Source organism: Sciurus vulgaris (genome assembly GCF_902686455.1).
Source record: "Sciurus vulgaris genome assembly, chromosome: 3".
Lineage (NCBI taxonomy): Eukaryota > Metazoa > Chordata > Mammalia > Rodentia > Sciuridae > Sciurus > Sciurus vulgaris.
In genome coordinates, this window is record NC_136463.1 from 26,065,596 (window position 1) to 26,092,963 (window position 27,368).

General features: G+C 39.8%; 1 protein-coding gene across 1 annotated transcript; it reads left to right on the plus strand.

Annotated features, from left to right (window-relative positions):
- The first annotated feature begins 58 nt into the window (after nucleotides 1–58).
- Nucleotides 59–27,368, plus strand: CALCOCO2 (calcium binding and coiled-coil domain 2). Its single transcript, XM_079134284.1, is given in 16 exon segments — nucleotides 59–160; nucleotides 8,016–8,205; nucleotides 12,782–12,884; nucleotides 13,027–13,160; nucleotides 14,836–14,961; nucleotides 16,289–16,377; nucleotides 16,607–16,676; nucleotides 17,457–17,579; nucleotides 17,888–17,974; nucleotides 21,288–21,383; nucleotides 23,815–23,871; nucleotides 23,873–23,951; nucleotides 26,135–26,163; nucleotides 26,677–26,697; nucleotides 26,699–26,725; nucleotides 26,728–27,368. Coding segments are annotated over 15 exon segments (1,395 nt in total). The 5' UTR covers nucleotides 59–160; nucleotides 8,016–8,025; the 3' UTR covers nucleotides 26,902–27,368.

The window sequence follows — 27,368 nt, forward strand, 5'->3', positions numbered from 1 at the left end:
AGTCCCAGCCAGCCCTGCGGCGGGGCGGGGCGGGGCTTGCTGACCGTTATGACGCCGCGGGCGGGGCCGGGCTGGAGCAACGATCCCCCGGGCTCTTAGTCCCGCCCCTGCCCCTTTCCCTGCCCTGTTGCTGTTGCGCCGCTGCCGGCTGCTGCCCCTGGTGAGTCCCTAAAGTGAAAGGGGGCAGTTGGCCCCTCGGGTTCCCCAAATTCAGACTTCCAGCCCCAAGAAAGGACACGGACGGGTAGAGGTGCGGCCAGTTTCAGCTTTCACCTCACGCCACTTCCTAAGGTCTTGGGAGTTAGACCCCGGAGGCCTTGGCGCTCCTTCCGCGGCCTTGGAGGGTGAAGGGACAGTTTCCTCCTGAGGAGGGCCGGGCGGTCTGTTTGTGGTCGCTGACCGGAGCGAGGGTCGTGACGCGGCGGCCGCCCTCCGTGTCCTGGCGTCATGCCCCCTCCCACCGCCTCCTGCGGGACCGTAATCCTCCGCCTCGCCTCGACGTCGCGCGGACGGCCGTCGGGCGCCGGCGGGGGCCCGCCGCGTCACCCCGGACAAGTTACTTTTTCTTAGGCCTCAGTTTCCCCCTCTACGAATAGGTTGCATACCTGCCCCCCCACCCCCCGCGCTCCCATTTTATTCCAGGCAGCCGAGAAGAAAAAGGAGGTGTGGTGCCTACCGACGTCACCGCTGCTCTTCCGTTGCCCCTCCCCATCGCCATTAGCCCGATTTAGTTTAAAGACTAAAGTTCCCACTCCCGTATGATTTCAGCCCCACCCGGACTTGTTAACTTGTTTCTGTTAGCTTTTTCCTATCGCTTGGATTCTTTGCTACAGATGCGGGCCAACAAGTGGCCATGGGTGGAGCTGAGTAGAATAATATGGAAGATACAACTCATCTCTTAGGGGTTGCCCAAGCTATATGAAACAATGGACGTGATGCGGTAGATCTTTGTCACTTATAGAGAACACATGATTTAGTAGTAGCCGGATGGATCACTTTCCCAGATAATTTCAGGGGACTTTGAAACTCTACCCTTTGGCAGACTTGACAGTTGTAAAGTGGAAAGAACCTTTAAAACGGTTGGTCAGTAATCCTGAGTTAATTGGAACTAACAAGTTGTACACTTCACATCACATTGTACATCTGGGCTCTTTGAAAAATGTGGTGGCACTTGCTGACATAGTGTCATGCTCCCTGTTTTCTTAGATCAAAGTTAAAATGAACTTTCATGTCCTTTTTCTTTCACTTAGGGTCATCATTCTAGCCGTAAACTTCCTTAGACATTTTCTAGCATGATCCCTGCATTTTACTGATAAGGAAACAGAAGCCTAAAAGTAGGTAGTGTGACCTGGCCAAGATCTCAGCCTAGTTATTGGTAGGACTGAGACAGGAACCCAGGTGCCTTGACTGGTGGCCTAGTCCTCTTTCCACTACTCTTCAAACATTGTATCTGCCCACATCACTGTTGACATGACAGCAGAGTTATTCATTTCAAGAAAAAAGTGAGCAAACTAAGATTTTCACGGATTTTTTCTGGTTGCCTGCATCCCAGAACTATTTTTCTATGCTTTCCCTAGTACTGCTGGCACTATGGTTGATATGGTATGTGGAATAAGGGCTTGCTTAGAATAAGCTGAACTGCCAATTCATACAGTCATCAATGAGTAGTCTTAAAGGCCTTTGAGGGCTGGGGATATAGCTCACTTGGTAGCGTGCTGGCCTCACAAGCACAAGGCCCTGGATTCAGTCCCCAGCATCACCAAAAGAAAAAGAAAGAAAGAAAAAAAAGGGCCTTTGGGTTCTAAGGCACTTTTAAAACATTTTAGGTAAGGAACTAAAATGAACTTGAGAAATTTGAACTAGAGCAAGTGGCTCAGTAATCTGAACCACAGCGATTTCTGGTTTTGCTTTTCCTACCTATCTCAGGGCCACATACTACCAGTGTTCACTAAGGTTAGTTATATGTATGTATCCACCATGTCAGGGAGAAATGGGATTCAAATGGTTCATTCATTTTCCTAATTGCTATTAGCTCTAGAAAGTAAGCATAAGGATGAAGGAATTAGATTAAATGTAGATTTGACTTTTATAAATCTTTATTTTTACTGTTCCCAAATGAAGAATAGATTTGCATGTGTTGACTATAGAAGTGTTTGATTTCCTTTTGTGAGCTAATCCAGAGAAGCTACCTATGTAGCTATATTTCTCTTGACACATGCCCCCACTGGTATAAAAGAATAATATAAATGTTGGACTGGGCAACATGGTGCACACCTGTAATCCCAGCAACTCAGGAGGCTGAGGTAGGAGGATGGTAAGTCTGAAGCTACCATTGGCAATCTAGTGAGACCCTATCTCAAAAAATATAGAGGTCTGTGATAAAGCTTAGTGGTAAAGTGCCCCTGGGTTCAATCTCAGTACCACAAAAAAAGGGGGGGAGGTGTTGGGCATTTAAAATTATTTTTCTGCTAAAAAGCATATCAATGTAGTTTGCAGATTCACTCAGAAAGAGCAGGAGTAGAACTATTGTTGCCTTGCTTCAGGATAAAAGGATCTATACCCTCATGGAACAGTCCTGGGACTAGTATATTAGGCTTAAAAAGCTCATTAGATGAAAATATGTCATGTTTTCTTAGGAGTCAGTTCAGGGGACTTGCTTTAAAATACATTCCTATTATTGCCAGCTCCCCTGAGGACCCTAATCCTTTTGGAAACCAAATTGGAGGGGGGTGGGGAAAGGAAAGCCAAGTAAAGTGCCTCTGATAGTTTGTAGCATCTCTGTATTATTTTCTCATGCTTGATGTTTTTGTTTTTAAAAATGATTATTTGTTTTTCCTGGTCACTTCTTATGTGACCAATCTAATTTGGAAGTAGGAGTAAGGAAGAATACCATTACACATTTCTAGGGGACCTAATGCATCCTACTGCTTTTCATGACTCAGTAGCTGTCAGGGCTTCTAAATTTAACTTTTGCTCTTCTTATATTTCTTCTCCTTTGCCTCTATTAATTATCGCCAGAATTAGAAGTGGATGGTAGAAAGGTTCTACAGTGAGAAGAATGATTAATGGAGGGGAAGTTGATGTGTAAATCATTCCAATTTTCCTTCTAGATCCTTCCTTCAGTGCCCCCTCCATAAACACTCATCTCTAAACTACTTTGTCAGAAAGGTCATTTCCCAATTGTTGGAGCCCATTAATCCCAGGGAATTTTGTCACCGGGAGAAAGGAAGGGTTTTAGGAATCACTGATTTTAAGAATCGGCAGATACCTTCCTTCCAGGAAAAGTTGCAGTCCTTCCTCCCGGACCCAGTTCAGATTGGTACAGTTATGTTTGAGGTTGCTAAGTGCTGTCCTAAACTTTGGTAAAGGAGAGAAGGGAAGCCAGTCTTGGCCAAGGAGAATTTCAAGATTGGTTGAAATTCAAACTGGGTACAATGGTATGTTCCTAAAATCCCAGCTAATGGGGAGGTGGGGACATTACAAGTCAAGGCCAACCTGAGCAACTTAGCAAGACCCTGTCTTGTAACAAGAATTTAAAAAGTTAGGGGGCTGGGGTTGTAGCTCATGGTAGAGCGCTTGCCTGGCATGTGCGAGGCCCTGGGTTCGATACTCAGCACTGCATATAAATAAACAAATAAAAAAGATCCATTGAAACTAAAAAAAAAAGTTAAAAGAATGACTGAGTTCTGAATATCCTGAGTCCTGCTGGGAATACAATGAGATTTCTCAAGTGGAAAACTTCATGAAGTCTCTCACATTTTTGATAAGCACAGGACCAAAGCTGTTGGTTTTTCCAGACAGATGATTGTTTTAAAATGAATGAAAGGCGGTGCACTCAAGCCTCAAAACATGAGCTCTCTAATGTTATTTTATGTGTGAATACATGTATGCATGCCCTGTCCTTTCTTCAGAGTTCTGCTCATGAGCTACTCCCCCCACCCCACCCCAGGGCCTGGGGATTGAACCCAAAGCTCTTAACCACTGAGCCACATCCTCAGCCCTTTTTATTTTGAGATAGGATCTTGGTAAATTGCTTAAGGCCTTCCTAAATTACTGAGGCTTACTTTGAACTTTTGATCCTCCTGTCTCAGCCTCCTGAGCCATTGGGATTATAGGCATGCACCACCACACCTGGCTTATGAGTTACTTTGGTGGTTTTTCTGGTAAGTAAAGAGAGGCTGTAACAAGTCACCCCTACCCATGGCTGGTCTTACTTTTTAGAGTAGCATCCATTTGTATAACAGCTTGCTGAAATTTCAGTGTGTGGAAGATGGGTAATGGAGTGTAAACTGGATGGATTCTTAAAGAAATCATATTGGTGCCTTTTGTTTTTTGGCACCATGCCACTTGAACCAGCCATGCCAGCTGAACCAGCCACACAAAGAGTTGACATTGCACCCAGATATTATCAGATCTCACCCTATTTTAGACAGGAGAAAACTAAACTAAGAAACATCAACTTCCTCAAGGGTATTCAACAAATTAAGAGTAGGGCTTTAAAAAAAAACCCTCAGCCCCATCACTTTTATTATTATTACTATTATTAATTACTTATTCTCTTTTTTGCAGTGCTAGGGATGGAACTCAGGACCTTGCAAATTGTAGGCAAGTGCTTTCTACCCAGAGCTACATCTCCAACCTACCCTTACCATTATTTACTTGCAAAGTTCCTTCTCTTTTTACTGTTTGATATGCATATCAATATGCGTATCTTGTTCATTCATTTGTTTAACAAATACCTAGTGATTACTTTGCATTAGGCATTGTGTTGTATATACAGTTAGTGTCCTAAGGAAAAGAACTACATATGAGGTACTTAAGTTAATTGAGGGGCAGGCCCTGGAAGTCACTCTTACTGGAGTGTTCTTCATGATCCACAGACAAAGGACCAAATTAAGTCATTTTATATGCTCAGATAAATTGTGCTTCAGGCTTAGGACAGGGGGAAGGAAATTTGCTGACCTCAGAGTGACTGGAGACTCTTAGGGAGAAAGAGTCTGTAAGCTGATAAACCTCCTTGCCCATCTTCCCATACCATCCAAGAGAAACCCTCATCACACAGACAACAGCTTATTGTAGGGGAAATAAGAGATCAGAATGGGATCCCACACCCTCCACTTTGAAAAAAATGTTCTGAGATTTGAGGTTGAGGATGTGCTAGACTGTGTCAAAAACCAGAAAGCCAGTGATTTCTCAGTTCTTTGGCTTAATCTCAAGAATAGTTCAGTGCCCCAAAGTCCCTTTGTCTTCTCTGTGGAAAAAACAGACTTCTGGGAAGTTGGAGGAAGAGGCCTGGTTGCATGTATTTCAAAGTAAAACCAGGAAATAGGTAGGGTGGGCAGAGTTGGAAGAGTAATAATGGTTTTTTGTTTTTGTTTTTGTGGTACTGGGGATGGAACTCAGAGCCTTGTGCATGTTAGGCAAGCACTCTACCACTGAGCTGTGTCCCTAGCCCTAGTGGTTTGTTTTTTAGTTACTGTACTTATTTTAATTATGTGTGTGCCTGTATGTGTATATTATCTTCCAACATGTTCCAACAGCTGCGCTTGTATCATTTAGTATTTGCATATGAACAGCTGCAATATTTTTTTCATTTCCTAGTAAAACCATAGGTTGAGAATCACAGACTCATTCATGTTTGACTGACAGAAGCATTTAGAAGACAGTACATGTGACTTGTTTGAGCACCAATAAGCTTGAGGTGTCAACAATTCAGGCACTGGTTTCTTTTATGTAGTGTTTTTATCCCCAAAATTTTCCTATCCTTGATCATATTTTATCTGTATACTGTGATCTAAAAAGGTGAAATATGGATATCTCCATTTTATAGAAAGGGATCCAAAGTCCCTTGCTTCTTCCAAACCTGGACTACATTTTGCTGCTTCTTTACTGTTACCAAGATTTCTTTGCTATTTCCTTCCCTTGGAATGCCCCCTTCGTGATATAACCACTTGTCAAAATCCAAATCTTCCTTGAGGGCTTATGTAAGATTTTCATTACTTCCTGAAACTTTCCTTTGTTTTCATAAGGAGTTGCATCCCTTCTTTTGAACAATAGCATTTTGCACTTCTTTTCATTCATTTGGCAGTTAACTTATATACTCATTTAGCCTCTATATAGGATTGGGACCCTTTTGAGGGCAAAATTAAAATCCCTCCACAACCATAGTAATAATCACCAGCATCTATTAAACCCTTTCTTTGTGCAGACTCTCTGTTAAATTCTTTATTCTATCAGTCAGCATGAGTCTACCTTGAAGTATCTTGCTCAGTGACAGGCACTGATTTAAGGGCTGGACACTTTTTATTATTTCACTTAAACCTCACAAAACAATAACATTTGGGGGTAGATGTTGTTATAAGTCTCCTTTACAGATGCGGAAACAGTCACAGAGCCTAACTGATTTAATTGCCCGAATGTTATCCCTTAACAAGGAGAGGAAAGTGTAATTTGAATATTACCATTCTGACTTCAGAACCCATGTTTGCTACCGCTTCATGTCACATAATCTCTTATTTCTGTCTTTGTTCTGATCCCATCCTCAGCCTAGCCTAGTGTCTTGTGTGTGTGTGATACTAGGAATTGAATTCAGGGGCGTTATATAACTGAGCTACAGCCCCAACTCTTTATTTTGGGACAAGTTCTCACAAAGTTGCCCAGTATGACCTCAAACTTGTGATCCTCCTGCCTCAACCTTCTAAAACATATAGTGTCTTTTATATGGAAGGACCTGATAATTATAAATGGAATTGAATGAAGAAACTGAAATCTAGAGAGATTGACTTTAGGAAAGTCATAGGGCTTGATGGGATGAGAAATCTAAAATCTAGGTCTTACAAGTTCCTTAGACTGTTTTCTCAGGTTGCCTTGTTTATTTAAGGGAAATAAAAACAGCAGGGGCCAGGTGCGGTGGCCCACTCCTGTAATCCCAGCAGCTCTAGAGGCTGGGGCAAGAAGATCATGAGTTCAAAGCCAGTCTCAGCAACAGCAAAGCACTAAGCAACTCAGTGAGACCCTGTCTCTAATAAAATACAAATAGGGCTGGGAATGTGGCTAACTGGTTGAATTGCCCCTGAGTTCATCCCTGATAACAAAAAAAAAAAACAGGGTACCAGTGGCACAACCCTGTAGTCCCAGTGACTCAGAAAGCTGAAGCAGGAGAATCGCAGACTCCAAGCCAGCCTCAGTAATTTAGTGAACCCTAGGCAATTTAAGGAGACTCTGTCTCAGAATAAAATATAAAAAAGGATAGAGATGTGGCTCAGTGTAGAGCACCCGAGTTCAATCTCCAGTCCCCCCCCCCCCACAAAAAAAAAAAAAAAAAAAAGAAGAGGAGGAGGAAAGAGAAATAAACTACCAACATCTAACTACTGTAAGCAAACAAGGGTACACCGTTAATCTCAGTGACTTAGAAGGCTGAGTGAGACAAGAGGATTCCATGTTCGAGGCCAGCCTCAGCAATTTAGCAAGGGCCTAAGCAACTTTATAGACTCTTTCTCAAAATAACAAAAAAAACTTAAAAGGGGCTAGAGATATAGCTCAGTGGTAAATGTCCCTGAAAACCCACTACCCACAAAAAAAGGGTATGTGAGGGCTGGTGATGGTCATGTTACACCTGTAATCTCAGCTACTTGGGAAGCTGAGGCAGGAGGTTCAGAAGTTGAAGTCCACTCTGGGCAAGACCCTGTCTCAAAAAAATATAAAGGGCTAGGGGTGTAGGTCAGTTGTAAAGTGCCCCTGGGATCTATCCCCAACATCAAAAAATTTTTTAAAAGTGTGGTGATGCCTGTTGTGAAGAGGTCAAAATATATTCTCTGAAAATTCTTAAAGAATGGGTAGTATGGATGAGAAATGGCACGAAGTGAAACAGAAAGTAAATTGTGTGATTTCAATACTTGTCAGAATTTCGCTTTTCCTGATTGCCTTGAACAGAATGTTCTTGGGTGAGAGCCCAGAAATCTCTGGCATTTCAGAAATCCTTTCTGAGCCTTACTCTATTCCATATCTCATTACAGGACCTCCACCATGGAAAAAACAATAGAAGATCCCCCTACATCAGCTGTCTTGCTCGATCGTTGTCATTTCTCTCAGGTCATCTTTAATAGTGTGGAGAAGTTCTATGTCCCTGGAGGGGACATCACATGCTATTACACCTTCACCCAGCATTTCATCCCCCGTCGAAAGGACTGGATTGGTATCTTTAGAGTAAGTGTTTAATTACTACCAAGTAATTGGGAACTAGAGGTGAATCTTCTGTTACCTGAGGATGTGACTCACTATATGTATTATAAGTACTTTGTATATCATGTCTGGCTAATTTTAAAATCCTAAATTAAGTTCCCTAGTATTTCCCTATCACACTTCAATGTGCGCTGTGGAACTCAAATTAAAATTTTAATTACAAATTAAAATAACATGGGATCTGGGCGTAGTGGTGTACACCTGTTAATCCCAGCAACTCAGGAGTCAGGCAGGAGGATTGCAAGTTCAAGACCATCCTCAGCAACTTAGTGAGGCCCTAAGCCACCTTGTCTTAAATTAAAAAATAAAAAGGACTGGGGTGTGACTTGATGGTTAAGTGCCCCTGGGTTCAATCCCTAGTACTAAAAAAAATAAAAATAACATGGGAAACGCTACAATCCTCAAGTTTTATTATACTTTCAAAGGCCAAATATAAATGCTTTTTTAATGATCCCATTTTGAAATATTCATATATGATTTGACTGTTATGGGTGACCCCCTTATATAATTTTTGTGACTTTATTACCATTACCCATGCCTTATTTGGTACAAGTATTTAATTTGTTTTAATATGAATATTAAAAATCTGAAAGTTGAGAAGTTACCTGGTTTGATATCCAAAAAGTTTGTTCCTAAATTAGTGTGTCCTTATTTCTTTCCAAGGACAAAAAGTTTATGAGCTCTCCAGTGACCTCTTCCAAAGTCTAATCATCCGTCAGTTCAAGTCCCACCTTTATTTCTCATGTCTGTCTGTCTCTCGCTCTCTCTTGCACACACACACATATACACATACATTCCCATAATAGCGCGCGCACACACCACGTACATCTCCATAATAACAAATCTTCCTATTTCCAGAGATAGGAGATAAAGGTCAAATTTAAGTAATTTACATTACTACCTCCAACATCGGTGACCTTTGGTTTGACACTTCCACTGTCATGTGCCTGTTCACCAGTGCCTGTTCATCTGAAATCAGACACCATTTTTACTATAGTGTGAAGGAATTATGACTTATTTATATCCCTCAGTGAATTCCTTTTCCTTAATTGTTTGGAAGACCAAGACAAAACTGATGTTTGGACCCCCCGGTAGGGATAGTAAACAAACCAACAGGACACCTCATCAGACTAAGATACATTCCAACACAGAAAATAGACACTCCAGAGTGTTTTCTGTCTTGGAAAGAAGGTGGTAGCTGTTGTTTTTGTTTTCCATATGTAACAAAGCATATAGAGCAGTGTTATCCAATAGAACTTTCTGCTGTATCTTTGTTATTATTACAGTATGGCTATTAAACACTTAAAATGTGACTAGTTGTGACTAATTGGATTTTAAATTTTATTTGATTTTAAGTAATATAAGTTTAAACAGCTTTGTGTGGTTAGTAGTTATTATATTGGATGGTGCAGGTATAAATAATTTAAAAAAACGAGAATGATTTAAAAATAACTTACCAGGCTCAGTAATGTAATATGTAATTTATTTTTTGTTGTAACATGGTTGTATTTCTTTCTTTCTTCCTTTCTTTCTTTTTTGAAGTGTATCCATTTTTTTATTTCATTTTTTATTTGTTCTAATTTGTTGTACATGACAGTAGAATGCATTTATACATTTTGATAGATCATACATAAATGGAGTGTATTTCTTAGGCTGGTTATATTCCCCAAGCATTCAGCAACTGCCAGTGAGGACTTTATTATAAACCAAATGAAAATCTTATGCTATCATTAATTTATTTATTGCAGTATTGAGGATTAAACCTAGGAGCACTCTACCACTGAGTCACATCTCTAGCCCTTTTCATTTTTATTTGAAGCAAGGCCTCGCTATGTTACCCTAGGGCCTTGCTAAGTTGCTGAGGCTGGCTTTGAACTTGGAATGCTTCTGCCTCAGCCTCCTGAGCCAGTGGGATACAGGTGTGCACCATGCCTAGCCCTCCAAACCTCTTTGAGGCAGCCAGGTCTAAACAATTCACAAGGTTGTGAGGTTTTGTTTTTTTGTTTTCCTGGTGCTTAGGATTGAACCCAGGGCCTAGTGCATGCTAGGAACACACTTTATCACTGAGCTACTCCCCAGCCCTTCTATGCTTTTTAAAACCGAATGTTTAAAGTATTTTTTAAAGCACATCTATATTGGGATACTTTGTGCATTTCACAGGTATTACTCTACTTCAACAAAGAAGTAGTGGTTGCCAGGCAAAGTTGTACAGGTTTGTAATCCCAGAAACTCAGGAGGCTGAGGCAGAATGATAAACAATTCAAGGCCAACCTGGACCATTTAGTAAGACCCCCATCTCAAAATTTAAAAATAAAAGAGCTGGGGACTTAGTACAGTGCTATTTAGTATACCTGGGTTCAATCCCTAGTACCAATAGTATGGTTAACACAAACAAGGGACTCTTAATACTTGTTGTCCATAAAGTTATTGACTTGAGCACCATCCTAGGGGACACACTATGAGCTAGACCTTTGGATGTGCTCTAAATTAATCCTTACAGCCCAGAAGGCCCCTTGAGGTGGGTGATGGATCTCTTATGCACTGATGAGTAAAATGAATCTTGAGAGATGGTGACTCTCCAGGTCTCAAGTAACAAAGTGGTAAAGCAAGTTGTTTGATTCCCATGTTTCTGCTTTTTCTCCTCTATTCTGCTGAATTCCTTTGAACAATAGATGATGAATTAAAGAATCAAAGAGTTTACTGTAAAGCGTTTGTCTTGTATCTTGCTTCCAAAGCTCTCCTTGGTGTTCTTTCACTGTTGCCTTAATCAGACTGTCACTCCTAACACTGGTAGTCCATGGCACCAAGTAGGCAAAAAAATTTTGTTTTTTTAATGTGGTGCTGAGGATTGAACCCTGTACCTCACATGTGGAGGCAAGTGCTCTACCACTAAGCCACAGTCCAGCCCCCAGAAATTTTTTTTTTTTTTTTTTTTGCTGAGCTATCTCCCCAGCCCCACAAAATATTTTTTGATGCATGACGTTGTGTTACTTTTCTAATCATAGTGACAGCTACTACCAGTGATAGAGTCTGTAGCATGTTGGAGTCTGCTCTCCTTCCTTTAAGATATAATTGGGGGAGGATATAATCACTCCTGTGCTCCATACTCTTCTCACCATACCATTTAAATATTTCCAAGGTTCCAGAGAAGGGAACTAGCATATCACAAGGGGAGGCTGGGACTACGACTATTCAAGTAGAAGTGCCAAGGACAGAAATTGTAGGTAGATAGAAATTGTTTCCTTGTTCCGAGGCAGCCATAATTCTTAGGCCTGCCCATGATATTTTGGTCACAGTGCATTAAGAAACTCCAGGATGTGAATGAGGACTCTATAAAATTCCTGCTTCCTGTACCACCGCAGGCTGCAATGGCTTTGAGATGTTACAGCAATGGGTGTATATTAACAAGACTCTAAAATATACCCTAGTCTTTTCTGGTGAGCTTTTGGTATAGCCTTTTCAACCTTGTTCCAATTCCTTAATATATAAAATGGAATTTATTTTTAGTTCTTTCTTTTCCTACTGGGCACAGACAGGGTCAAAATATGGCAATAAAAGTGATTTTGCATTCTCATTTGCTGAGTATTCTCCCCTTAAAAATACAAGGGCTATCTTTCTATGTCTTCTATTCTCTAGAGTCCTTTTATTCTCCAGATAAGTTTTGAGGAATCTTTTACTCCTCTTCATATTTAGTGACAGTATTTTACACTTAGCCAGCTTTCTGCTCTGAGGCATCTTTTGCTATATTCTTGTCATACAATTCATTGTATTCAGTACCTAGAAGAGGCCATTTTGACTACCAGATTTTTATTTCTTTATCACCAAAAAGCTTACACTACTGAGCATGTATTGAGGAAAACACTGAAGACAAACTTTATAGACCTGAACTCTTATGTGGTGCCTCATGATCTAGAATGTTCTTACTCTTGCCCCTCTGCCCCCACATATTTTTTTTTTAAATGCATTTAAAAATACCAGGTTGGTATGTAAAGAGGCTGAATTAGACAAGAGTAGAGGACAAACAAATGTAGAGGGTACGTTAGGAGGGCTTTCTGATTTAGAAGTTCTAAGAGCACCATTGCAAGAAGGTAGCAGGGCCTACGTTCTCAATCTCAGAACCTTTTTATCCCATCATTCTCATTCAGGTGTGTATCTGTCTTGGAGATAGAATTTGGAGCTCATGTCCTGGGTGTTGAAGATCTAGTTTTTATACTAATTCTTTTTTTTTTTTTTTTTTTTTTTTTGCGGTACTGGGAATCGAACCCAGGGCCAAGCACTCTACTGACTGAGCTATCTCCCCAGCCCCTAAACTAATATTTTGAACTGTGTATGTGCATCTCAATTTTTAGTTGTGTCAATCATTTTTCCATATAAAGTTATCATAAGTTGAAAAACATGAATCTTATCATAATGAACTTATTCTATTTTATTTTTAACATACACAAGTAAAATATAAGTGCAGTTTAAGATGATATAGCCCAGGTAAGACTTTTTCTCCAAACCCTGTCAGGTGCCAGATGAAACCTTCTTGTCATTACAGGTGGGATGGAAGACAACCCGTGAGTATTACACCTTCATGTGGGTTGCTTTGCCTAGTGACATAAACAACGAATCAACCAAACAGCAGGAAGTCCAATTCAAAGGTGAGAAAAATACTAGATCAAAGATGTTGAAAACAGTAGCCAAGACTAAATTCCTTTGAATTTGAGCTTGTTGGGGCAAATAAAATTATTTCCAGATTTAAAAATTTGGAATAGACCTTATTTTGGATTGCTGTGTTTTCAGCTTATTACCTGCCTAAGGATGATGAGTATTACCAGTTCTGCTATGTGGATCAGGATGGTGTGGTCCGGGGAGCAAGTATCCCTTTCCAGTTCCGTCCAGAAAGTGAGGAAGACATCCTGGTTGTTACTACTAAGGTCTGTAATCATCTCAAACCCTTCCCACCCTAAGAGTAACAATTCCAAGATAGGGTAGAATTTAAGTCTATAAGGCCTTATCTTTTTTTTTCAGTACCAGGGATTGAACCCAAGGGTGCTTAACCACTGAACCACATCCCCAGCCTTTGTATTTTTTATTTTGAGACAGTGTCTAAGTTATATAGAGCTTCACTAAATTACTGAGACTGACTTTGAACTTTCCATCCTCCTGCCTTAGCCTCCTGAGCCACTAGGATTATAGGCGTTATGCCACCATGCCTGGTGAATCAATCAATAAGGCTTATAAAATTTTGGTTTTTTTTTTTTTTTTTTTTGGTACCGGGGATTGAACCCAGGGGAGTTTAACCATTAAGGCACATCCCAGCCCTTTTAAAAAATATTTTATTTGCTGAGTTGCTAAAACTGGATTTGAATTTGTGATCCTCCTGTGTCAGCCTCCTGAGCCACTGGATTATAGGCTGGGATTATAGGCCCCACCTGTGGGGCCACCGTGCCCCACAAGGCTTTATGGAATATTTAACAGATACTGTTGGGAAAAACCTATAGAGTACTCACTTTAACCCACCAAGGAATATTAAAAAGAATCGTAACAATTAAGTGAATTCTCCCTTCTCTAGAACTTTCTCTAACTTAGTTGACATTCAGTTATCCCCTTAACTTTTCTAGGTACTTAATTTTTGTCATCTGTGTGTCCGAAGACCACAGTAAATGTAAAAGCTCCACCAAGGAGAGAAGCACCAAATAGTCTTCTTTGTATCCTCTCAGTTCTGACCCAGAGCCTGTAAATACATGATTATTAGATTCATTTACTAACTCATCTGTCAGGACACTTATTTTTCACTAGAGATGCTATGAAAAACCAATTAAAACACTGTACCTGTGCTGGGCACTGTGGAGCACAACTGTAATCCCAGTAACTTAGGAGGCTGAGGCAGAAAGGATCACAAGTTCAAAACCAGACTTAACAATTTAGGGAAGCCCTAAGCAACTTAGTGAGACCTTGTATCAAAATAAAATATAAAAAGGGCTGGGGATGTAGGTCATTAGTTAAGTGCCTCTGGGTTCAATACCTCGTACCAAAGGACAAAAATAAATAAATAAAACTGTACCACCCAGGCGTGGTAACTTACTCCTATAATCCCAGTGGGCTCCAGAGGCTGAGACAGGAAAGTGGCAGATTTGAAGCCAGCCTCAGCAACTTAGTGAGGCTGTAAGTCTGTAAGCAACCTAGTGAGATCCTATCTCAAAATAAAAAATAAAAAGGGATGGGGAGGGATGTGGCTTGGTGGTTAAACACCCTTGAGTTCAATCCCTGACACCAAACAAATAAACAAACAAAAACCCTACTGTACCTGGCCTCAAGTCCTTTGAGAAAGACAAATAATACTATGAATCTATAAGAATCATCTGTATTCTTCTCTCATTTCCCCTTGTAACTTTTTATGGCCGTTATTTTTGCTTATCTTTCATGATAATGGCAGGCATAATGCTGCAATTATACAAAGACATACCTCTGCTTGCATACATACTGAGGAGCTGCTCCCATTGGGGTACATAAATGTCATTCCAGTGCGTGAGACTCAGTTAGACCCTCACCATCCCAATATATGGGAATTTTTTACTAGAATATAGTATGTGGAATGTTCTTTTGTAGGGAAAGGTGGAAGAGATTGAGCAGCACAACAAGGAGCTTTGCAAAGAAAACCAGGAGCTGAAGGACAGCTGTGCCAGCCTCCAGAAGCAGAACTCAGACCTGCAGGCTGAGCTCCAACAGAAGCAGGTATGACTGCTAGTTAAAGGTGAACTTGGAACATGAAGATCAGAATTAGATAGTATCTCTTGCCCAGCTTTGTTTTCTGTTTTACTTATGATCTCAATCCCTTATGCCAATATTTTTTGAATAGGCACAGTTTTAAAAGGTTTATATGGATTATTTTATTTATAATAAAAATAAAAATTAACCTTTCTAAACCTCAGATTACTCATCTACCAAATAGTGACACTGTTATTATCCCGTTTTGTAGATGAGTAAATAATCTAAGATTTAGGAGAGTTAAGTAATCAGTGATGGAGCACAGATTCAAAACTCAGGTAGTCTGTTTTCTGCCTTTTGTGTATTTATAATTTAAAATATTTTCTTTAATTAACTAGAATGTAAACATCAAGAGGGAGAAGAGTTAGTATTCAGGTAAGGTTATAGATTATTCTCTTTGATGTTTTCTCCACTTTGAATCATCCTCCAAATCAGCAAGCAAGGAATGAGTTGATAATGCTAGAAGCTAAGCAAAGAAAATTTTCTCTACATGTTATAAGCAATAACTTTAAGAAACTTGTAGCTAAAAGCAGGGAGTTGACATTGACATGTGAAGTTGACTTTAGTGCAAAAGGGAAACTGGGAAAGTAAAAACAAATGTCTAGAACCAGTATGGTGACTGCTAGCCACATTTGGCCATTAAACATTTGAAATGCAGCTGCATTGAGACGTGCTATGATCATAAAATATGTACCAGATTGCAAAAACTTAGTATGAAAAATAGAAAATATCTCATTTTTTATTGTTACAATGATTATAATTAAATTATGTTTTAGCTACATTGGATTTAAAAACATTTTCACAATGGGCATGGTGGGTACATGCCTGTAATGGGAGGCTGAGGCAGGAGGATCATGAGTTCAAAGCCAGCCTCAGCAATGGCAAGGCACTGAGTTGCCCTGTCTCTAAATAAAATACAAAATAGGGCTGGGGATGTGGTTTAGTGGTTGATTGACCTTGAGTTCAATCCCCGGTACCAAAACAAAGCAAAACAAAAAGCAGCGAGACCCCGTCTCTAAATAAATTAAAAAAAAAAAAAAAAGACTGGTGATGTGATCCAGTGGTTAAGCACCCCTGGGTTCAATCCTGGTACAAAAAAAAAAAAAAAAAAAAAAAAAAAAGATTTTTTTTTTCATATAGAAATGTCTTTACTTGGATATTTCATTTGCTGTTATATCATGCCATGCCTAATATGCAGTAAATACTCAATAAATATTTGTTGACTGCCTAAAATATAAAATAATAAAGTGGTCTTAGAAATTATCTGTCCCTTTGATGATGTTTCAATTTATAGGAGGAACTGGAAACTCTACAGAGTATCAATAAGAAATTGGAACAGAAAGTGAAAGAGCAGAAGGCCTGTTGGGAGACTGAGCTGCTTCAGTGAGTGTGTCCTATAATTCTTGGATAGGAGGAGCTGCTGTATCATAAGGACTGTCACATAGAGTCAGATCAGATTTCTGGAATTTGTTAGAGAACATTTCTATTGACAGTGATAGACGTGATTAACTCTGTAGACTTAGGGCCAAGCCAGCCTTAAATCATTTACGCGTAGGGGAGCTGACCTGGAATAATCAGTGAATGTTTCACATAGTTATCCCCATCTTCACAGACTGAAAGAACATAACCAGAAGGTTTCCTCAGAAAATGAGAAGATGGGAATCAGAGTGGATCAGCTTCAGGTAGGTAAAGTCATAGCTTTGCCAAAGGGTATTTCCTTAGCTTTGCCACCACGCTAATCTGGTAGCCTGGGAAGATGCGTTGCATTGTACTAAGTGCCAAATGGCATACCTTGCAGAGCATCAGACTAGAGTTTCAGGTTTATATGTTTTCCATACTTGAAACAGGTGACTCCCACCCATACTTTTTTTTAAATAGTTATAGCCCACAAGGAACTGAATAACTTGTTCAAAATTTATGTATTATAAACTCTTATGATGGATGATGGACATCTATACCATGGTTTTTAAACCCTTTTCTTTTAGCTGTGAAATATTTTCAGGCCAGCTTGGGGGACTGAGACAGGAGGATTGCTACTTCAAAGTCAGCCTCAGCAAACTAGCAAGGCCCTAAGCAACTCAGCAAGACCCTGTCTCTAAATAAAATACGAAAGAGGGTTGGGGATGTGACTCAGTTGTTAAGCACCCCTGAGTTCAATTCCCTGTACCAAAAAAAAAAAAAGATCTTTTCAGACAAAATCTTATTCAAAAGCCTGTACTGCTGTAATTTTTAGGAATCTGTGCCTTAAAGTAGGGCTTTAATGTAAAGAGTGGTTCATTTTATTTTACTCAGGTGAGTCAGATTCTTGGGACTTAAGGTAGAGCTGAAAAGTAAGAGTTCTAAGGGATTTGGCAGTTTCTAGGGAAACACACTTCTTTGTTTTCATATATTAAAGTTTTAGCATTGTTCCTGATTAGTTTTCCTTTTATATCTTGGTGTTGTATTCACTACTTTTGCTTTAGGCCCAACTGTCAACTCAAGAGAAGGAAATGGAGAAGCTTGTTCAGGGAGATCAAGATAAGGCAGAACAGTTGGAACATCTGAAAAAGGAAAATGGCCAACTATTCCTCAGTTTGACTGAACAGGTAAAGTCATGGAAGAAATATTTTTAGTCATTTACAAGAAAATATACATTGTTCTTTCTTTGTGATATACCTGAATATCTGTGACTGTGGGAAAGATCTCAGAGGAAACCATCTTATGCAAAATTTTCTCACGACTTTACTAGGCAACTAAGAAATAGCTTTCCCTCTGCATCCTGCTTGTTCATGAGTTCAGCAGGCCCTTCCTCCTTGAGTGTGTGTGTGTGTGTGTGTGTGTGTGTGTGTGTGTGTGTGTGTGTGTTTTCCTGCCATTGATACTGAAATCTGTATTTTGTTTTATTTTTTTGCAGAGGGAGCAGCAGAAGAAGCTCCAGCAGATAGTGGAGGATATGAAGCAGAAAGAAACTACAACAACGAAGAAACAGCAGGAGTTAATGGCATGTCTGTTTTTGCATGGCTCTGTGGGAGGGAGCCTGAAGAAAGGGAGGAATGAGGGTCTGTTTTCAGGTGTGGAAGAGGATAAACAAGACAGATTAGAATAACATTCACTTTTGGATATTTTACTTGCTACCCAAAAGGATAGAGAATCTGCCATTTACAAAATGTTTAGGAGAGGTGGGCATGTTAATGTGTGATGAGTGATAAAGGAATATTGAAAATTAAACATCATGACAAGTTATAACAAATAGATTCTGGGGCTAGGAATCACACAGACTAACTCCTACTCCCTCCTAAAGTGTTATTGTAGGGCAGACAAATTAATGGTTACAAATAGCTCTATAACAGGTAACTACAACACTCAAAGCAAATTTTATTATAATTAATATATAGCAGTTATCATTATTATAAATCATTCTGAATTACAGCAATAGTGAATACCTAACTGACTAATAATTTCCTGTAACTAACAATTTTCTATAATATATTGTTGAAAAGAAGCCTCATGGTGCCGACAGGTACCTGGAAGCTGTATTTTCTAAATTGCTATAAGGTCATGAGAAGTTGTGTTTGAGGGTACGACTATTGGAATGCAACTCACATCATATATACATTGTTCATAAGTATATTCAGTCAATTTTTTTTTTAACCTTTATTCTGTTTATTTTTATGTGATGCTTAGGACCGCACTAAGTACCTCACATGTGCAAGACAGTCGCTCTACCACCAAGTTACAATTCCAGCCCTCCAGTTAGTTTTCAAGTACCTACTATATATAAGATAAAGTAGGCTGAGGTGGAAGGATCACTTGAGCCCAGAAGTTCAAGATCAGCCTGAGCACCTGAGCCACATAGCAAGAGTCCATCTCAAAAAAAGAAAGAAAGAAAGGAAAATGTTTCATTTGGCTTAGGGGGTACCTTTTTAGAAATTGAATTGGTTACCAAAATTTGAAGATAATCTGAGAATATTTCTTATAAAAAAATTATGTTTCACCTGGTGGCTGTGGTAAATGCCTATAATTCCAGCAGCTCCAGAGGCTGAGGCAGGAGGATCACAAGTTCAAAGCCAGCCTCTGCAAAAGTGAGGCCCTAAGCAACTTAGTGAGACCCTGTCTCAAAATTAAAAGGGCTTGGACATGTGCTCAGTGGTTAAACCCCCCAAGTTCAATCCCTAGTACCCCCCAACAAAAAAAATTATGTTTCTAGCATCTTTTGAAAAATTAGATTATCTGTCAACACTGAGCCCACATTCCTTCACAGCAGCAATATATGAAGCTGAGTAACTATATATACTTTGGATGAGTTATTTGTACTCCATTTGGCTGCAGTCTTCACTGGGTATTTTTTTTTTTTTTTTTTTTTTTTTTTTTTTGTGGTACTGGGGATTGAACCCAGGGCCTGGCACATACTAAGCAAGTATTCTGCCACTGACTACATCCTTAGCCCTTTTTAAATTTTGAGACAGGGTCTCAGTAAGTTGCAGAGGCTGGCCTCAAATTGTGATTCTGCCTTAGACTTCCTAGTAACTGGGAAACAGGTATGAGCCACCACACCCAGCTTCAATGATTTTTTATTTGTTTGTTTGTTTGGTGCTAGGGATTGAACCAGCTTACATATGATAAGCATGTGCTCTACCACTGAGCTACACCCCAGCTCAGTCTTCACTGGTTGCATTTAATTTTTTCATTCACTTAACCACTTGCCTGGTCCCTTAAGCACATTTGAGTTAGTGTTGTCTGATGTAGCAAAGAAATTATTATTTTTTTTATTAAGACTTATTATATAAATGAATGTTACTGTGCTGTTTCTATACATGCATATATTATGCATTGATCATGTCTAACCTCCCTTCTACCCTCTCATCCTCCCCGCTCTCTTCCTCCTCCAGACCCCCTTCCAAGACCCTAAAAGTCTCTCAAGAAATTAGTTTTAGTCTATAGTCATTCAGAGGTTTGAAGCTCCCTATGACAGGTCTGGGTTTCCTTGGTTTTTATGGAATATTTTTCAAGATCCAAGGACTCTCCACCTGTCCAATCGCAATTCTTTATTTCTCATGCATCCAAAAAGGCCTCTAACTATGAGGACTATGTGTCTTATACTTCAGGAGCCTAGGAACAAGAAAACAACAGTGGAGGAGCAGTTAGTACAAGAGGTGGAACGCCTAAAGGCAAAGGTAGAGGCCGGGAAAGCCTGTTTCTTAGAGAAGTACAAAGAGTGCCAACGACTCCACAAACAGATCAGGCAACTCAGGGCTGCTGCACTGGTAGGTGATAGAGATAAGGGGCCCAGGAAAGCAAGGGGAATGAAGGTTTGTGATTCTTTGACCAAGTCCCCAAAATGTACACCCTTGTTAAGGAGAAAAATTTCCTACTAGAAAGGGAGGGATGGAGTAAGAAACCAGAAGCCAGCCTGGGGTGTTTCTGGAAATATAGGCCTCAGCCTAGCCATGGGTCTCAGGGAAGTTTTTTAACCACTGAGCCGGTTTTGTGCAGACTCAGTCCTTTCTTATTTCTGCCTTTTGAGGAAGTGAAGCAGGACCAGAAGAGCCAGCAGGAGCCAGTGGGGATGGGGAGCAAGGAGCCTGCAGTCAGCACTGTCATCGGGTAGCCCCCTCTCGCATTACTACCTCAGGGTCGGCTAGAAGCGCACAGCAGTTTGGGCACCAGCATTCAAATAAAAAATCTTGGAACAAAAACCACAACTAGTAGGATTAGCTTTAGTGTGTTTGTGAGGTACGCGCACGTGTGTTTATACAAGTAGGAGATGGAAAAAACTGAAGCATGAACCTAGTTAGGTCAACCCATCATTCTGGGAAGCTCAAGACCCCAGTCTGGGTTCCTTGCAGCCTGGGACAAGTGCCTTCCAGTGTTCCTTCTTCCTCAGTGGAACTTGAGCCCAGATTCCTGTCCTAACCCTGGGAGGGAATCACACCAACCTGAAGCTAAGTGCTACAGGTTTTATGGAGTGAGGTGCTTATTCAAAATGAACAGGATTGTTTCATGGTTGTATGGGATTAAACAAGCTCCCTTTTACCCTGATTCTGATGTGTCAGTCTTGAGGTTTTCCCCAAGCTTACTTTTTCTCTTTAAGTCACTTACTCACAGCTACACCAAATAAAATGCCAGTTCAGGCCTTCCAGCATTTGGTTAAGTGACTTCTATAAGTCAATACCCCATTGTACCACTCCTTCCTCTGAAGTCCCTCTCCTCCACCTCAGTCCCCCCCCCTTTGGAAAGCCAGATCCTCTACAGTCTCCCACCGGGACCCAGATTGCGATATGTGATCCTAATTCTAATTTTTAAATTATTGACAGGATGAGAATTTCGAACTGTCAAGAAGACTGAGTGAGAACAAGATTATATGTGATGTTCTGCAGAGAGAGAAAGAGAGAATGGAAAAAGAAAATGATGTAAGTGTTTGGAAAAAGGCAGGAAAACCTAAAGTTTTAAGGGGAAGGAGCAGTGTATCCCAGCAATGCAGTGATAAAGTAGAAAGTTGAACAAACAATGGGTGAAACTGTTCCAAAATCTAGTTTCCTTATCTACCACAAAACCATCTCTCTGTTCTAAAACTGAGACTTGTTTGGCATGGCAGTAGTCATCTTGAAAGAAGTAACCCTGCTGAAGACCTAACTTACTGCTTTTAACTTCATAACTATTTGAAGTACTGTCTTTGGGAGGGAGGGTATGACCCTACATCAAATTTATGTTAACTGAGGGATCCCTTTCCTTTAGCATGACTTTTTCCTTTTTCTTTGCTGCCAAACCAGGAGAAGTGGTTGTCTGTGCCAATGCTGGACCCATGGTAGGCTGCAATAGATGCTGTGCATTCATTTACTTATCAGTTAATTCACTCATCCAAACAGTATTGGTTATCTTCTGTGTGTTAAGTGCTGTTGTTATTATTGATTGATTTGATTGATTGACTGATTGCAGTGACAGCAAATAAAGTGATTTACTTGAAGCCATTCTCATGCCCATCATCAAAGACCCAGCTGTTCATGCATTCTCACTGTTATTAGATCTATAGTTCTAGCAATACTATATGTTCTTTGCGGGGAGGGGATGGTACTATGAATTGAACCCAGAAGCCCTGTGCCACTGAGCCAAACTCCCAGATTTATTTTGAAACAGTCCCACTAGATTGCTGAGGCTGACCTTTTGCTTTTGAATTTGCTATCCTCTGAGTCCTTGGATAACAGGCATGTATCCATATGACTAGCTCCTACCTCTCTATACTTTTGTAACCCTTTCAAGCTATGCCTCCAAGTGACTTCTTCTACTTTTTTTTCTTTTCTAAATTGTGGTTAAAAAACCATATAACATAAAATGTACTGTCTTAATAATTTTAGCATACAGTTTTAAGTATATTCACATTGTTGTATAACAGATCCCCAGAACTTTTCATCTTGTAGCACTGAAACACCATAAACACTAATTCCCCCTTGATAATTTCTACTTTTGATTATATTATTTATGCCAATGTGTTTAATGATTGTAGAAGAGCTTTGGGGTCTGTTTCTTGTCTCGTCATGCTCAGTCTCTTGATTTAGATAATTACACTTTGAATTTGAAATCCTGTTTTCCTGGGTTAGTCTGATGGTCAAGGGTCAGGTTATATCCTCAATCCAGAAGAAGAGAGTGATCTGGTATTTGGAAGCTTTGTTCAGAACTGTAGTAAAGCCATCTTATGATTTTAAGGGGAAGTTTATTTTCTTTTTTCTAAAAACTACATGCTCTCTGTGCCACTGGTATCTTCTTCTCTCCTCTCTCATTCTTGATCTTTCTCATTACCTTCCTTCCACCTTCCCTTCTTGTCTTTCATTGTCTTTATTGGTCTGTCCATTTGATGGGATAAAACATGAAGAAAGGAAAATTATATCAGATGAATATTTACATTATGTAAAGAAATCGTTCTAAGAAGAACAGTTTTGCTCCCGATAAAATGATTCTTTTTTTGTCTGTCTCACACAGTTTAACAATAGGCAATAAGAAATCAAATTTAACAGATCCAAAGTTTATAAGTAATCAACTTTAATTGCATGATTTACAACAGTTGAGGGTTTTTGCTTTCTATTTTCAAGTTTTACAGAAAGTGTATGGGGTTGGGGAGCAGGGTAAGGAGGAAGAAAGCAGCAAAGAAGAAACCCCAGGGACATTTTGCATGTTAAAATCATCCCACTGGAATCGTTCCTTATCCTTGTTTTAATATTTTTCCTTTGTTAGATGTAAAAACAGAAAAAATTCTTTCAAGAAACAGAAACCATAATATATAATACATCAATTTAGCAGCTGCCCTTATATATTTTAAAAAGTCATTTTTCTTTCTACATGTACAAATTATTTTAATAAGTGAAGTTTTATGTTCAAACTTATGGAATAGAAAATTTTCTGGAGCATAAAAGTTGACTTGAGGGGAGGAAAGGGAGGAATATTTTTTAAACATTTTCAAAAGAATGAATATCTTTGCACCCAGAGGGGAAAAAATGGAATTTTAATATATGTTTATATAAAATATAACAGTTTCAATCTTAATATAGCTCCTTCTATATTCAGTGTCCAAACACTTTTGCACCACCTCTTTCAGTTTCAGGATATATTAGTGATTTAAAATTCTTCTTGTAATAATATAAATGAAATTCAGTAAATATATTTAAATTCAGATATAAAGGGCCTGATCTTTGGACTATTGAAACTGTTCTTCCCCTTTTGAAGAATTCTGGATTCTCATTTATTGGGCTTCACACTTCTAGATTGTTAATTGAGAACTACTTTAGTCAGTTCCTGGTGACTGACCATTCTCTGTTGTTCTCTTTCAATATGTCTTAATTCTCTATCTAGCACTTAAAGAGAGAGAACAGCAGATTGCTGAGTTACATGGGTCTGGATTTTGACTCTTTTGCCATGTCAAGTGCCTACTTCAGATCAAGGATGTGCCGGACAAAATCCAGGTCTTGTCTATGGAAACCCATATTCTGGTAAGACAATTTTTGCCATTCTGACCTGGAAAATCCTTGCCTGCATCCCCCACCACTAATTTTTTTTTTTTTTTTTTTTTTTTTGCCTGAGATGCTAATTAAGACCAACATCATTGTTAAGACTTGCTGGGCAGAAACTGAGGACCCAATAGAAAGATGCCAGGCAAGAAGTGTTAATTGAGAATAAATCTGAATTGATGAAGACGCAAATCAGATCATTCGCCTAGAGGCAGCAGACACAAATTGAGTCCCGCGGCTATATTCCAAATGTATAAATCAGAGAAATGTCTTTGTGTAGAAGATATACACGTACAAAGTGGAGGAAACTAATTAAGGTTTGGAAAGCAGGTTATGCTGCCCAGAAACGGCAGCCCACTGATGTCCCAATCAAGGGGAGCAGGAGTATGCTCCATTGAGACTCCTGAATGGTAGCACAGGAAATAGGGGTGAAAACCAGTAGTTACACAGGAACTTGGGGTAACATGTTCCTGCCAAACAGGGAGCTTTTCTCTTTTTTTTCCAAAGGTAATGCAAGACTTTGTTGTACAATTTAAAGCAGTATGTTATCTTAAAAGTCATAACCAAATCTTTGCAGTAGATGAAGAACAGGTTATTTTTTGCTTTAAAAATATTTTTAAGCATTTTGCATTATCTCTCCTTCTCCCAACATGGTAACCTCAGCAAAAAAGGAATAAAAAAGAAGCAAAAGATATTTATCTAATGACTTTCTGGCTAGGGATGAGGGGGACTGGTAGAGGAAGCACCTTGTGTCTCCAGATCAGTCAGCTGGACTGATGAGACAGATGACCTGGCAAGAGATGTTTTCCACTGGTTGACATAGTAATGATGATGACTGACGTGTATAAGGCCCCTTTCAGTTGACTGCTCCATCCTTCCCAATGCTCCACTGTCTGCTTGGGGAATCCAGTATCTACTGGAGCTGCCTTCCTAATCACCACCCAACGTTCTTTTTTAGGGAACCTGGCCTATGTTGTGATGGAAGAGTCCATCAAGGAATCTTTTTTTCAGTGCTGAGGACTGAACCCAGGAGCACTCTGCCACTGAGCTATATTCCCCAGCCCTTGATATTTTTTATTTTGAGACAGGGTTCCTCACTAAGTTACTGAGACTGGCTTGGAACTTGTGCTCCTCCCACCTTAACCTTCTGAGTTGTTGGGATTAAAGGTGTGCACCACTATGCCCAGCCCCTTTAAGGAATTTTTAGAGGATTAAATATCCATGCAGTATGTTTACTACATGAACCCAGCCATCCAGAGAGGTTAAAGACTTTGGTTATGCTGAGTTTGAGGCCACCAGATTCCCTGCTCAGTGCCTTGAATTCAGTGAAATGTATGTAGCAGGAGAATTCAAGTGGGTATTGCTGATCAAGCACAGAATAAAGATGGGTCATCATTGTATTGGCTGAGGTAGAAATCAGGATTCTGACAAATCATCTTGTTTGCAGGAAGTTTTTAATGAATACCTGCATATAAGAGGTGATAATAGCATATGAAATTAGTTTTCTTATGTGCTGTATAGATGATCACATTAGCAAATAGAGGAAGGAAAGCAATGAATGTAGAAAATTTTTCAATAACATCCAAAAGAATTGATAGAGCCAGGTGTGGTAGTACAGTCCTACAATCTCAGCAACTCAGGAGACTGAGTCTGGAGGATCAAAATTTGAGTTCAACCTGGCAATTTAGTGAGACTGTCTTCAAAATTGAAAAAAAAAAGGGGGGGTGTGGGGGATTGGCGATGTAGCTCAGTTGGTAGAGTGCTTGCCTGGAAAGCATAGGGCCCTATGTCAATCCCCAGCACTGCAAAAAAAAAAAAAAAAAAAAAAAAAAACCAAAAAACATAAAAAGGGTTGTAGATTGAATTCCCAGTAACCAAAAAAAAAAAATGTAAAAATGTTTTTCCCACTCTGAAAAACATTTGTTTTTTTTTGATTATATAACATATAAACATAGTTATTGAAAATGCCATTATTTCATTATTTTTTCCTCACATAGATCCCCTCTTTCAGAAGTAAATGGTGTATATGAGAAAAAGAATCAGAGGCAGTGAGGAGAAAAGAAACAGGGCTTTTTACAGAAAATTTCTAGTAGAACACAGCCGAGAATCAAGGAATGATTTTTTTTTTTTTTTTTTATTGAAGGAAATCTTTTTATTCTCCTCAGGTATTCAAGAAAGTTCTGCTCCTAACCTGGTAAGTATTTGCTTCATGAGTTGTCCGTATCAAATCCTAAGAAAATTTGTCCCTTGCTCCTCCAGTTATGGAAGAACCATAGGAGAGTGGTTCATTTTGGTAACTCCAGAGGTCTGTAGGATCAGTATGATTTGAGGCAGCCTATGGAGGTGGGGAAAAGAAAGCACAGTTCATCCATTAGTATTCTATTCATGATCTCCACCTGAGTTAAGTTTGGTAGCATGACTAGGGAGATGTGAACTAAGCAGCTAGCCAAACAAGGCTATTCAGTGCACCTTCTTGGCTGGAGCTATGTTGACTGCTTTAGCAGTATTAGGTCTTTTCAATCCTGTAGTTAGAGAAGCCCCAGGGAGTATCTCCAAATATGAATCTGTTCACGTGTTCACTATTTCTTGAGCCCCTGTCATGTGCTAATCATTATGCTAGGCACTGAGGATACATGAAAAACAAGATGGAACTGTCTCTGCCACACAGAGTCCACATTTTTGCTCACCTCTTCGTACTTCCTCCTAGCTCTCCATCAAGAAATGCTCTTACCTGCAAATCAGACTTCGCTGATGAAAATCCTGTGATCATACCTTGGAGCAGCAGCAAATGCAGACCCTTTGTTTAAATTGTCCAATTTGTGACAAGATCTTCCCAGCAAGAGAGAAGCAGATCTTTGAAGACCATGTGTTCTGCCACTTCTCTTTAAGCATCCCAGCCTTTTGGATCTGTGCTGTACATAGTTTAGAATAGAACATATAGCTTCTACTATGAGTTATATGAATCAAGATACTTCATAACCTGAAATCATTTAGGGATTTACTTAGCCTGCTGCCTGTAAAGGTGGAGCCATGTTTATTATACAGGATGTTGTTAAGAGCTTCTGCCTCCATTCTTGTGAGTGACTACCCTAAGTCACATAACTCTAACTGTATCAGCCTCTCACCTATAGTGCCCATTCTTCCTTGGGACCTCGGTACAAGGGTGCCAGGTTAAGAGCTGCCCCTGCCTGAATTGATTCTAAGTGATTGTTTTCCCATTGCCATTCAAGGTTAGGGCCTTGAGTGTATCTGTCCTCAGTCTTTAGTACTAAGGCCTTCTCCTCAGGCCTCTTTCTCTAACTGGTCTCTTTCTCCAACTGGTTGCATTAAACTAGCCAAAAAATGGGCACAACAAGAATTCAGATGTTCAATTTGAATACCAGAGATATTTTAACTCCC